This window comes from Ammodytes marinus (genome assembly GCF_949987685.1).
Source record: "Ammodytes marinus genome assembly, chromosome: 2".
NCBI classification, from domain to species: domain Eukaryota; kingdom Metazoa; phylum Chordata; class Actinopteri; order Uranoscopiformes; family Ammodytidae; genus Ammodytes; species Ammodytes marinus.
The window spans coordinates 28,289,250-28,300,659 of NC_137231.1; the positions used below are offsets into that span (position 1 = coordinate 28,289,250).

At 40.2% G+C, this 11,410-nt stretch overlaps 1 protein-coding gene across 2 annotated transcripts in view; it reads right to left on the reverse strand.

The window, feature by feature from the left end:
* The window catches only part of ksr2 (kinase suppressor of ras 2), a gene marked incomplete at both ends in the record, with an annotated part of 74,933 nt that overhangs the window by 21,955 nt on the left and 41,568 nt on the right, over window positions 1–11,410 (reverse strand). For both annotated transcript variants that reach the window (XM_080043552.1, XM_080043551.1), the window contains one exon: window positions 8,796–8,971. In XM_080043552.1, the coding sequence (XP_079899678.1) occupies window positions 8,796–8,971 (176 nt within the window). The remainder of the gene's footprint in view (window positions 1–8,795; window positions 8,972–11,410) is intronic.

Below are 11,410 nucleotides of genomic sequence, written 5' to 3' on the forward strand. Positions count from 1 at the left end.
TTTGTCTCATATTTTAAGAACCAACTAGCTTTATAAAGGCAGAATAACAATGCGTGCACACTGCAATTTCCCTTTGGGGAACTGGGCTAAAAATGTGTGTTTGTCTGCCGCTGGTTGTCTTTAACTGAGTACGTAGTGTTTGGATGAGCTGGGTGAAAGCTGTTCTATTTATATAGATATATATCTATATCTATCATATGTTGTATCTCCTTGACTGTCACTTCAAAATTGGATCAGAAGGTGTGTTTTAAGAGAAAAAAAATCACTCTGCGGTTCTGAATTTCAAGTACTAAAGTATTATAAAATAGTGAATAAATAAATAATACCTTAAAAGTATATTTTCTCATCAAACTCCTAATGTCTTGGAAATTGAAGTGTGAGTTGAGGTGTGCATTGCAATGTGATTAATCTACTTTTGAGAGACCAGAAGCTTGCTACTGTAGATACTATAGATTGGTGGATTTCTTACAATAAAAACTACAGTCTAGTGTAGTGAGAGTGAATTTGGGTAGAAAAGTAGATTAAAGACATAGATTATCGCTTTGCAAGAGTATGATCCCCTTCCATTGTTAAATGTCACACTGAGAGAAATCACATTTCAGCAGGAGAATGAACGTTGAGGTTATACATTCATTTTAAAAAAGGGCTTTCAAAATAAGACCAGAGAACAGTCAGCCCCGCTACACATAAAGCCTCATTTACAGTAATTATTGGTTGACAGCACAATGGGAGTCGAACCTTGAACCTTGAAAGTTAGGTTGATTGACAAGCTCTATGATTACCAGCAAATCAAATGTCAAGGTTGTACCCAGCTTGTAGCCCATTGTTTGCTTCGTAAAATTCCATTTCATGGCGATGCTTTTGTATTGGATTGCATGAGATTGCACAGGTGTATCTAATAGAGCTGCCAGTGAGGGCACATTGTTCTTTAAATATTCTTTCTTTTTTGGCAACATTTCTTGATCACACAATCTTCTATTTACTTACTGATAAGAAATATTTATATGCCTCCCAATCTTTTGTATCTGGTGGGGAGCTCAATCATTCCTAGTAATTGATTACGAGGCTGCTTTTCCTGGTTCCTGAAACACCCTTCCTCCCTCCCTCCCCTCCAGTCTCTCCAGAGATCCTGGCGTCTTCGCTGCGCACTCCGATGCATCGCTCAATTACACTCAATCAGGCTGATAACTCAATACTGAGGGGAAGCTGACATCATCTGCTACTCTGTTGGTCTCTTTGGCGACGGGAAGATGATTGGGCTTGTCAGCGGTGTGGCCTGGGCTATTTATCATCGTGCGTGTGCTGTTGTTGACGTTGCTTGTCTGTCAACAATCTTTTGATAATCTTACTGTCATCTCTCAATACAAAGAACGGAGGGGAGGAGAGGGGAGGTTCGTACAAACTCGGACACATGTACTCACACACATGCCAGTTATAAAATAAATGACAGAAACCACCTTCAGACATGAAACAAACGGGGTTTTTGCTCAAAGTCAGTATTTTTCTCGCAGTGGCAGAGTCCACCATTCCCATACTGTAGATCCAAATCGCCTAGCTAACTATTTACTGTCCACTCTCTTTCTACCTCGTCAGAGCTGTATTCAACTATTGCGACTGCAAAAAGAACAGCCTACTGCAGCTCGCTCACATTAAAAGTGTTCAGATGGCAAAACATTGGCTGGATTTCATAGTAAAGCAGTCACAGTAAACACAAACACGTTTGTCATCACACTTGTTGCTGACCTTGCGATCGTTCACAAAAAGACACTTTCCCTATTTTTTCCGACAGTAAATGCTTTTGCAATTTGCCAAGCCCTCCTTGGTGTGTGTGTGTGAGAGAGATGAGTCTGTAGAAGCAGAAAAACCCCAAGGCGCCAGACAACAGTATCCTCCTCCATCTTCTCTGGTCTCAGCCTAATTAAGCTGAGGCCCCCTCCTCCACTGGCTGGCCACATGAAACACAGCAGACCACGGTGTGTGTGTGTGTGTGTGTGTGTGTGTGTGTGTGTGTGTGTGTGTGTGTGTGTGTGTGTGTGTTGTGTTTACCTGCATGCGTGTGTGTGTGTGTATTTTTGTGTGTGTTAAAGACAGAAATGTGACTACAGTGATAGATGAACGGATATATGTTTCTGTGTACGTGTGTTAGACAGAGGAGGGCGGTTGTGTTTATGTGCGCAGACATGAAGAGTCTACTTGAGTCTATAGGCAAGGCAAGGCAAGTTTATTTCTAAAGCACATTTCGGACACAAGGCCATTCAAGGTGCTTTACAGATGCAAAAACAAAATACATCAAGCACACATTAAAAAAAAGCGAATGAGAAACATGAATATAAATAAAACATAAAATAATTAAAACATTTAAAAATAAAAATGTAAAATTACAGGTTAAAACGGAAACAGTAAAGTCTTCAGACCTGATTTAAAAGAGCCGAGTGTTGAAGCGGACCTCAAGTCCCCTGGAAGTTTATTCCAGAGCTTGGGTGCATTAAAACTGAAGGCTGACTCTCCCAGTCTAGTCCTTACTCTGGGGACTGTCAGTAGCCCAGTGTCAGACGATCTGAGAGCTCTGACTGGTTTGTATGGGATCAGCAGGTCAGCGATGTATTTGGGGCCTAAACCATTTAGGGCTTTATAGACCAACATCAATATTTTAAAATCAATTCTTTGAGTGACAGGAAGCCAATGTAAAGACCTAAGAACTGGGGTAATGTGATCCACTTTGTTGGTCCTAGTGAGGACTCGAGCAGCAGCGTTTTGAATTAGCTGAAGCTGTCTGATTGATTTTTTAGGAAGGAGCATATTTTATTTTTTTTATTTTTTATAGGAGCATATTTAAAGCCAAATATTATTTTATCTGACTTGAGATGCCTCTACAAATGATTGAGCCCTAAACACTGTTATTCCCCACAGAGGAGAACTTTATCTTACTGCAGTTGAGTGATGTCACGATTAAAACAACAAACAATACATACAGGGGGGGGGGGGGATATGAAATCTTATCACTCTCATTGTCAGCAGTGTCAGCAAGTCCTTTCACACACACCTACTCCTGTTGTCATACGCATAATCAAGGTCCTACAGCTCAATGGGCATAGTGGAGCACTGGTAGTGATTATCAATAGTTTAAGATGTAAATACCCACTAATTCAGACAACACTAGAATGCGATGAGAAGCTGAAACCTGTTTAACAAGATATGAGTCTAACAATATACAGTATACAGTATACAGTATATATATATATGTACGGTGAACTGTGCTGAGCAGTAGACAAAGTGAACTGTAGAGAAGGTGTGGGCGTTTGCTGCACAATGTGCTGCATTATAGCACACAAGTGTTATATGAGCGATAGGTTGCAGGCTGCTGTTAACCATATTCTCAACATTTAAGACCTTCCACATGGTGAAGGTGCAACACTGAACAAGTGCTTGGCGTGGCAGAAAGAAATGGAACTATGGGAAGGATGGAAAAGTGGAGAAAAGAAAAAACTCTTCCGATGGAGACAGGAGACAAAGCCAGGCTTCTCAGTTGCTATGGCAACGGCTACAAGCCGATTTTTTTTTCTTTTTTTTCAGAATATTGTGCTATCATCTTTGACGGGCAAGCACTCACACACACACAGACACTGACAAGTCAGAGTCACGCACCTACACTCACACACACACACTCACACACACGGACAAAATCCCTGTGATAAAACTGACAATAGCAATCACAGCGCAGGAAAAATAGCAATTATCTCGGATGAAACAAGTACCTCCGTACGGCCGTATAGATAATAAGTGTTTTAAGACTGGCAGCCTAAAGTGTGCCAGTGTGACAGAGGGAGGATGGATGGGAGAACAGATGATGCCTGGAGGACTCATGGCTCGATAGTGACTTCCCCAGTAGGGACATGGCTCGGAGCACGCGGACAAGTGAACCCATTGACAGACAGAGCGGGTTCAGTTTAGTGAGGCCGATCTGACACTATGGCTTTCAAACTTTGGGCGGCTGTATCAGAGGTGCATATAGCTTTTGGACAACTTTGTCGACAAACCAAAAATATACAAATTTGGTTACAATTTAGAACTGAAGTCCTTTGCAACTGTATGCCCTCCATGTGTTGTTGTATTATCAAGTTGAAAGAATTCTATTAATTAAATATCCCACAAGAGGACAATGTGGACGCTTCAATGCTGCCGACAGATGGGAAACGCTCAAACATACGATGCACCAGTCGATTGCATAATGACCGACAGCTTGTTGGAATATGACAATGAACATGTGTGATTTGGTCATTTGTAACCTGCAGGGGAAAGCCTTAGTGGCAAGTTGGACGTGGTTAACATCTGTCTGTCTATCTTTGCTGCACTACCTTGACTATTAAAACACTTTGTTTAGATTAGCTGAACTGAAAGTTCATTAGACACTAATGACTCATGTGTTGTTTTTGGTAGGCAAGTTTGCTAAATTCACAGAGGAATTTGCACAAAAAACTGCATTTCAACTTAAATGCAGCAACAGGAACCAGCATAGTAACTATTGACCAATACGCCTCTTAACTGAAAAGTGTGTATGACCTCCCCTGCTGGGTCTCATTAGTTGGAGTGCGATGAGAACTTGATGGGAGTGCTCTAATCCAGAAGTAGAGTCAAATAAGTCTCACCTCAAACATATACTATCTTTAGTGGTGATACCGTGAAGGGATGCTGCAGCAAAAAGATTGGTCTTGGTTTACCAAGAAAATATGTTTTTTAAAAAAAATCATATTATGGAAGCAAAGATACCCTCTGGGGGAATTGTTTTTGGACCACATTATACTTAGATGGAAAGTAGATTTTGCCGTCTTTGGCTTATTAGTTCACATTGCCCACAAGTGCAAAAAGAGATTATAAATATTCGGAGCAGAGATTTATTTGAGTGTTGTAGCCAGGGAACAGAACAAACTCAGGTCAGAAGGGGAGATTTGTCCGTTCTATTATGTCTAGTAGTTGAACAAAATGAGACAGCTGAATATGCTTGGCTCTTCAAGCACAGGTCAACATGTCAACATGCATCTCCTCATCCCGATAAAACTATGAAACCATGGCTGAATGAAAACATATTTTATAAAAAGTTATGTTCTCCCTGAAATACCTCATTGGCCCGAACCCCAACTATACTCCTCAGGTATCTCTTTTTCCTCTCCCAGTTTTAAATTTAGCCGTTATTTGTTGCCATAATTTATTTGCCAATTCCCAAAGGGACATCCATTTTAGTGCCGCACTTGGTTGCTAGGAGATCTGTGACGTAACTGCGAGGTTAGGCTGAGTGGGTGACGTCACTGAAACACGTAGAAATAAACAGATTAAGTTTTGCACAAAGCCATTTATATCCACAAGCACACACTCACTGACTCCCACACACACTCTCTCTCTCTCTTTCTCTGCATCTCAGGCACGCAAACACACTCTCATACACACACATCAGGTTTGCAGCAGTTGTGTGTGTGTGTGTGTGTGTGTGTGTGTGTGTGTGTGTGTGTGTTGGTCAAGTCCCACGGTTGGTGCTGGACCTCCAAGTGGACACGGGGTTTCATCACAAGTTGGGGCATGAATCCGCTCCAACTGTGTGAGCGTAAACAGCCAGAGGCGCCGTAGTGGTGGGCTATCTGTGGAAAATGGCACTCTGTGGCCACCATAATTGTCCACATACAACAACAAATGACTTATCATCATAACACCTGGGCCGAGGGCAACAACAATGAAAACTGAATCTTTCTATACAACTTGACAATAAGGAACAACAATAGGTTGATCCATGCTAGCAACAGAGTTAAAACCTGTTTTTAAACAAAGTCAATAAAGTACACATGATCCCACACAGGTGTTACTGTCAGAGAAACAAGGTTTTAGTTTCTACATGTATGTTTGCTTATGTGTGCATCCGTGTCGGTCCAATTCTCTTCGCAGGGGCTTGACAAGGCTGACATTTGTTTCTCTTACTTTAATAACATTTGTCAATAGGGAGCCAAGTAGTGAGACGTTATAGAGCCACACAGTCTAGAGAAGTACAAGGTCAGGGTAGATGGAATGAATGCTTCTTTCCAACCAATACTGCAGTTGTTCCGCAACCTTAACCAAGTGTTTACTATTGTAACCATGAAGACGAGGCTCCCCTGACCTTAACAAAGAAGTCATGTTTACAAAATTGAATACATTTTGTAATTGTGTTCCTAAAACTAATCCAACAATAAACATTGCTTTGTCACACCAAAGAATGGTGTATGGACAAATACAATTTTTGCAGCCAATTTCTACGTGTGTTGTTTGCAGCTACACATTTATGTGTGGTGATGTTGTGTGAATTTTTTTGGGTAATTTGAATACCTGTGGACTTCCGTTGGCAATCACGGGGTGACGTGTGGTCTACATAGGGAAGTCAGTTTGTCCGTTTTGTGCTTCTCTAGAATCTTGGCGGTGCAACGCGGTGGCTGGAGCTCATTCTAAGGTTATACTTTTATTTTCAAGCGATTATATACTAATTCAAACTTACTTGTGTTATATTCCATTTCTAGAATATCCATTCTATATCCCAGTCCCTCCTGTAAAACGCCAATTCCATGCACACTGCACCTTTATTACAAAACAAAACAAAACAAACCCATCTCACAAACAGTATGGCCAGGTGGAAAGCCAAACAAACTCACAGTAAGGCTCTGACGTTTCAGTTTAGACTGGGCATTGATTCATCCAACTAGACCAGAGAGATGAGTGATAATGCTGTTGATTGGAGGGCCCTGACGTATGAGATGACAGTGATACCATAATCCCAGGTGCACACACGCTTGTCCACAGGATCAAAAAAAGCATGTATGCACACAGACACACACGTTAGTCATTTGACTAAAATAAGATCTGAAACTCTGTAGAATAAAAATAAATATCAATACTATTTCTAAGTTAGCATGATTAGCATTTTACCAAAAAAAAAATAGCTTTTAAAAAACTAGTTAATAACGTTAAAATATTGCAGAGAATTAAGAAAATAAAAAAACATAAATGAAAATAAAACATCTTTGTGAGAGAAAAGTAGGGCAAATCATATCTTCAAAAAAAACTAAAATATATATAAATCATGAAGTTGAAGCCAAATATTTGTCTTGGTATCTTTGTATCTGTTATTTGTCGAGGGAATAAAGAAAATGTGCACTAAATGAAATAGATAAAATGCTTATTGTTTTCCACATTCACTGCTGTTAAAAGAGCAGAAATGTATTCGGGCACCGGCCCAAACGAAGACCTTAGCAGTCCAACCCGCATTTGGGGGAAATTGTATGTTAAGCCTGGGGGGAGAAGCTCATATTGAGGTGAGTGGTCAGAGTTGGGTGAGCATGACCATGGAGACTCCTGCCAGACAGCCTGAAGGAGGGTATGAAGCGGTGAGACTCCTTCAAACTCCAGAGCAGTGCACAGTGGGACGGCTGAGCTTGGATTCTACATACGCAGGCAGCTTTCCAAACCAAACTGCGATACCCACACGATGTCTAATAATGCTTTCTAGTGCAGCGGGATAAAAAAACCCAAAGTGTACTTCCTCCAACTCCTAAAAAAACCCTCTGTCTACATTAGGACTATCTCTGCTGCACAGCCTGGAGCAGACACTGTTAACTTGGACTCTCCGGATCAGTGGGGTGTGTTGGTGTGCCCTCCCACACACACACACACACACACACACACACACACACACACACACACACACATACACGTACTGTGATCATCATTTACAGCTTTGTGATCTAATATGTACATATTTATTATTTTAACATTTAATTACAGCTCACTATCTGGGGGATAGAGGAATATTGGCCAATGATCATTTAACTTGCAGTACCACGTGTGTTTAGGTTGTTAAGGCAACAAAAGCACTTTATGTTTGTGAAAAATCATGGCTAAATTCAACTGTCAGTCAAGTCACTGCCAATTGTTTTCCATACAAAACCAAGAACTTGATGTGAGTGAAATGTGGGGAAGACATTTTCTTTTTACTATTGTTTGGACCAAACCTAACAAATGTGTAATTGTACTGCTATTCTTCCTAACCATGGTTCCTTACACATGCACCCTTTAGCAAGTGCGTCATATCTGCAGTGGTTCCATACATTTGTAATTGTAATCCAAGAATAACTTCATTTGTGTGGTCCTTTCGTTCATACGGTGTTCTATTATTCCTTGTCATGCCTCTACCAACAAATATGCACTGCCGTGTCCCACATACTTGTTGGTTAAGGTCCACAGCTATTCACGACACTAAGTGAGGACCATTCATCACCCCTTTCCTTGACAGAGCCTCCATTACTCCCCAGTCTAATGGCTTCCGCACAATGCCCATAAGCCAATAAGGCTGCTAATGTGCAGCAGCACACCGCCTCCGGTCGTTACGGCACGGCCTGACTGTTAGTCTGTTGCATTTTCCAACAGAGCTGTATTTAAGTATATTTTAACTAAAGAATTAAAGCTGTAAGAATCATTATGTGTGTGAGTACTCTTTTTACTTGTTTTAAGTTGAAGGCTTTAGGACAAGGGTAAGACAAACCCTTGCATGATGTATTCCACAGGTTCAAATCTCTTTGTTCTAGCTAATAAGGGTATTTTGGGTTAGTTCAGTTTTCAACCCCAGAGTTAATTAACCAATCAGGTTGCAGAATGGCATCCTAGAAATTAGACATTGCCTGGGAACTAAATAAGCACAATGTCAACAGAGGATTAGAAAATGAAAGAGCTATATTAAAGGCTTTTATAACATCTAATTTCATGAAGTCAAGGGCTGGGCTTACTTGCAGAGGGTGTTTCACCATGGACAGGAGGTGTGGAAGGGATGAAGGTCGGGAAGAAGAAGGATCGCAGAGATCGCTCGCTGCTGTGGAGGGGGGAGCGCTGCGTGGGCAGATTCTCACAGCTGCCCACACTGCTGTGGATCTTAAGGTTCAAGGGCTTGGTCTTCTTCTTGGCTCTGAAGAAGAAAAAAACAACAACAACAAAAAACAATGAGATTGACAGATTATGGGAGAGCACACACCAAATTGTTTTAATTAAACTGCAATGATAAAAATGTAATCCCTTAGACACTTTGAGCTATACGTATAAACCAGTTGTATAAACTGACTGACGCAATGTGACAATATGTGTTTCTATTGTGAAGAGTGAAAATGTACTCTTACGTAACTACAGGATCCATCTTAAACCTTGAATGACAAGTTGCGTGCCTTAAAATTGATGTCTGGTTATTCCCAAATGTGTGTGTGTATATATATATATATATATATATATATATATATATATATATCATTTGTGATGACATTTGGTGCATATATTTAAAGTCAAAATGTAAAAATCATTGGATTTATCATTATGGCACCACAAATGTAAAAAATAAAATAAAAATGGCAATCCATCAAAAAGTGGCAGAGAGACATTTCCATCCCTAGAGCCATGCCACTACACAATAAATCTACTATTCAGATACTGTAGTACCATTGTACCATGATAGTGGATGGAAATAAAGCTGCTATATTAATGGTGGGTAATATTGTGAAGCTGCTTTGTAGTTGTCAGTTTCACAAAACACACATAATAACTTCATCATTTTACTTATTTGAAGAGAACAAATACAGAGACACCTTGAGTCATAGTCAATGCTTTTAATATATTCCTGCCAGGTATTGTTAAGCTCCACCATAACGAGTGTTTGCCTTTCTATTCCTGCAACTTCCAATCCTGCATAAAAATCGTACTCTTGCAAGTTAAAGAAACAGCAAGCAAACATTTCAGAAAAATACTTTTTCAGGTTGACAGCCGTTAAAAAAATGTTATGTTTTGGAAGGAATATGAAGATATAAATCTTGCATAACCACCCCAGGAGCATCCAGACATTCAGTGTGAATTTGAAAGGTGAAGTTTGAGGTTTATTTTATGACAGGAAGGATGGGATAGGATGGGATTTTGACTGCGCTGAGAGGGGATGTTTTCATATACCACTCTACAGCTGTGTCCCTGGTTACCCTGCTGTTTTTCCACAGGAGCTTCTGAATTAATAGTATGGGTGTTTGGTGTCACCATTAATTTCAATCATTGCCTTCTATTTGTTGGCCTTCTGTCTTTTGTATTTTCAAAAATAAGTTTTGGATTGTCTTTGTCCGCTTGTCAAACAATTTTGTTCTTGTAAAAAGTTTGTGTATTCCAGTAAGATAGTAAGAACACAGATCCTCATGTGATATTGAGGTAACTGTGAACCAACCTACACCAAGAGGTCTGTGTGCCATGAAGTGAGATGACTGGATGATCACAGCTGACCTGCTCCTGACCAGGTACTGACCTGATGACTCATCATTGAGCGCTCTCCAAGTTTTAACCTGAGCTTGTAACAGATTGAAGAAACCACACTGAATCCAAAAGAAAGACAGTTGTAGCTGCATTTCCTAATCATTCATAGCAGATTGTTGATCAAGAGTCAAAAAAGCGAAATACGCACTCTGTACTCCTGAAAAAATGCCAAATGCTTTTAGAGAGGTGTGCCCATCCTCACACTTCAATCGCTTTGAAGCCTTTACAGGCTTTACATATTTGTATATCAATCCTAGTGTTTTATTGCTACTCAGGCCAACGTTTTGATTATATGGTGTGCATTAAGCCTTGCTGAATTTTATTTCTTGCTTTTTTCATAGCGATTGCATTTTTTTCATTGTTATTATGGTTTCATTCCATATTAAGTACTTTGCACCTGGCTCTGATGATGTTGCTTGTCATTTTGACACCTTAGTCATGGCACAAGCCCATAGCCAGATGGTAAAACCTAGAGTTGAGAGAGCAGTTGATAACCAGTGACACCAGCTCTCCAGTAAGACCATAGACCAATGTTAGGCTCATTGAAGCCCGTGAGACGTCACTAAGCCTCATTATAGGATGACGTGGGGTGATTCTAATGCCATCTGGCACACATACGTAGGTCATTTCTTCACCTCCACCTAAATGATAATTACAGACAAAATTACCTTACTGTTTTTTTGTTGAACTCGTTGGTCCTATTGGTTTAATAAAATTGAGAAAGATGTCATTGGAGTTTTATGTGGAGTTATTTTTTTTTGTGGGGAAAGTTACTTTTCCTTCAACTCAATGTATTTCTAATCAGCTAGGTACCATCAGTGATGAATTTGTTCAAGACGCACCATCTGATGGTGTTCCTGTAGCAGCTGAAGTCACATCACGTCAAAAGATTTAAACAGTGTGTCTGTAGGCTGTATTGAAAACTGAAGTCTGAGTGATGCACATACAAATACACAGCATAGACATTGAAGGACAGGGCCAAGAGAAAGCATACGCACCAAAAGGCCATGAAACAAACTATTAAAGGAAAAGTTGTGGAGGACACTGCAAACCTTCAATTATAGAAGAG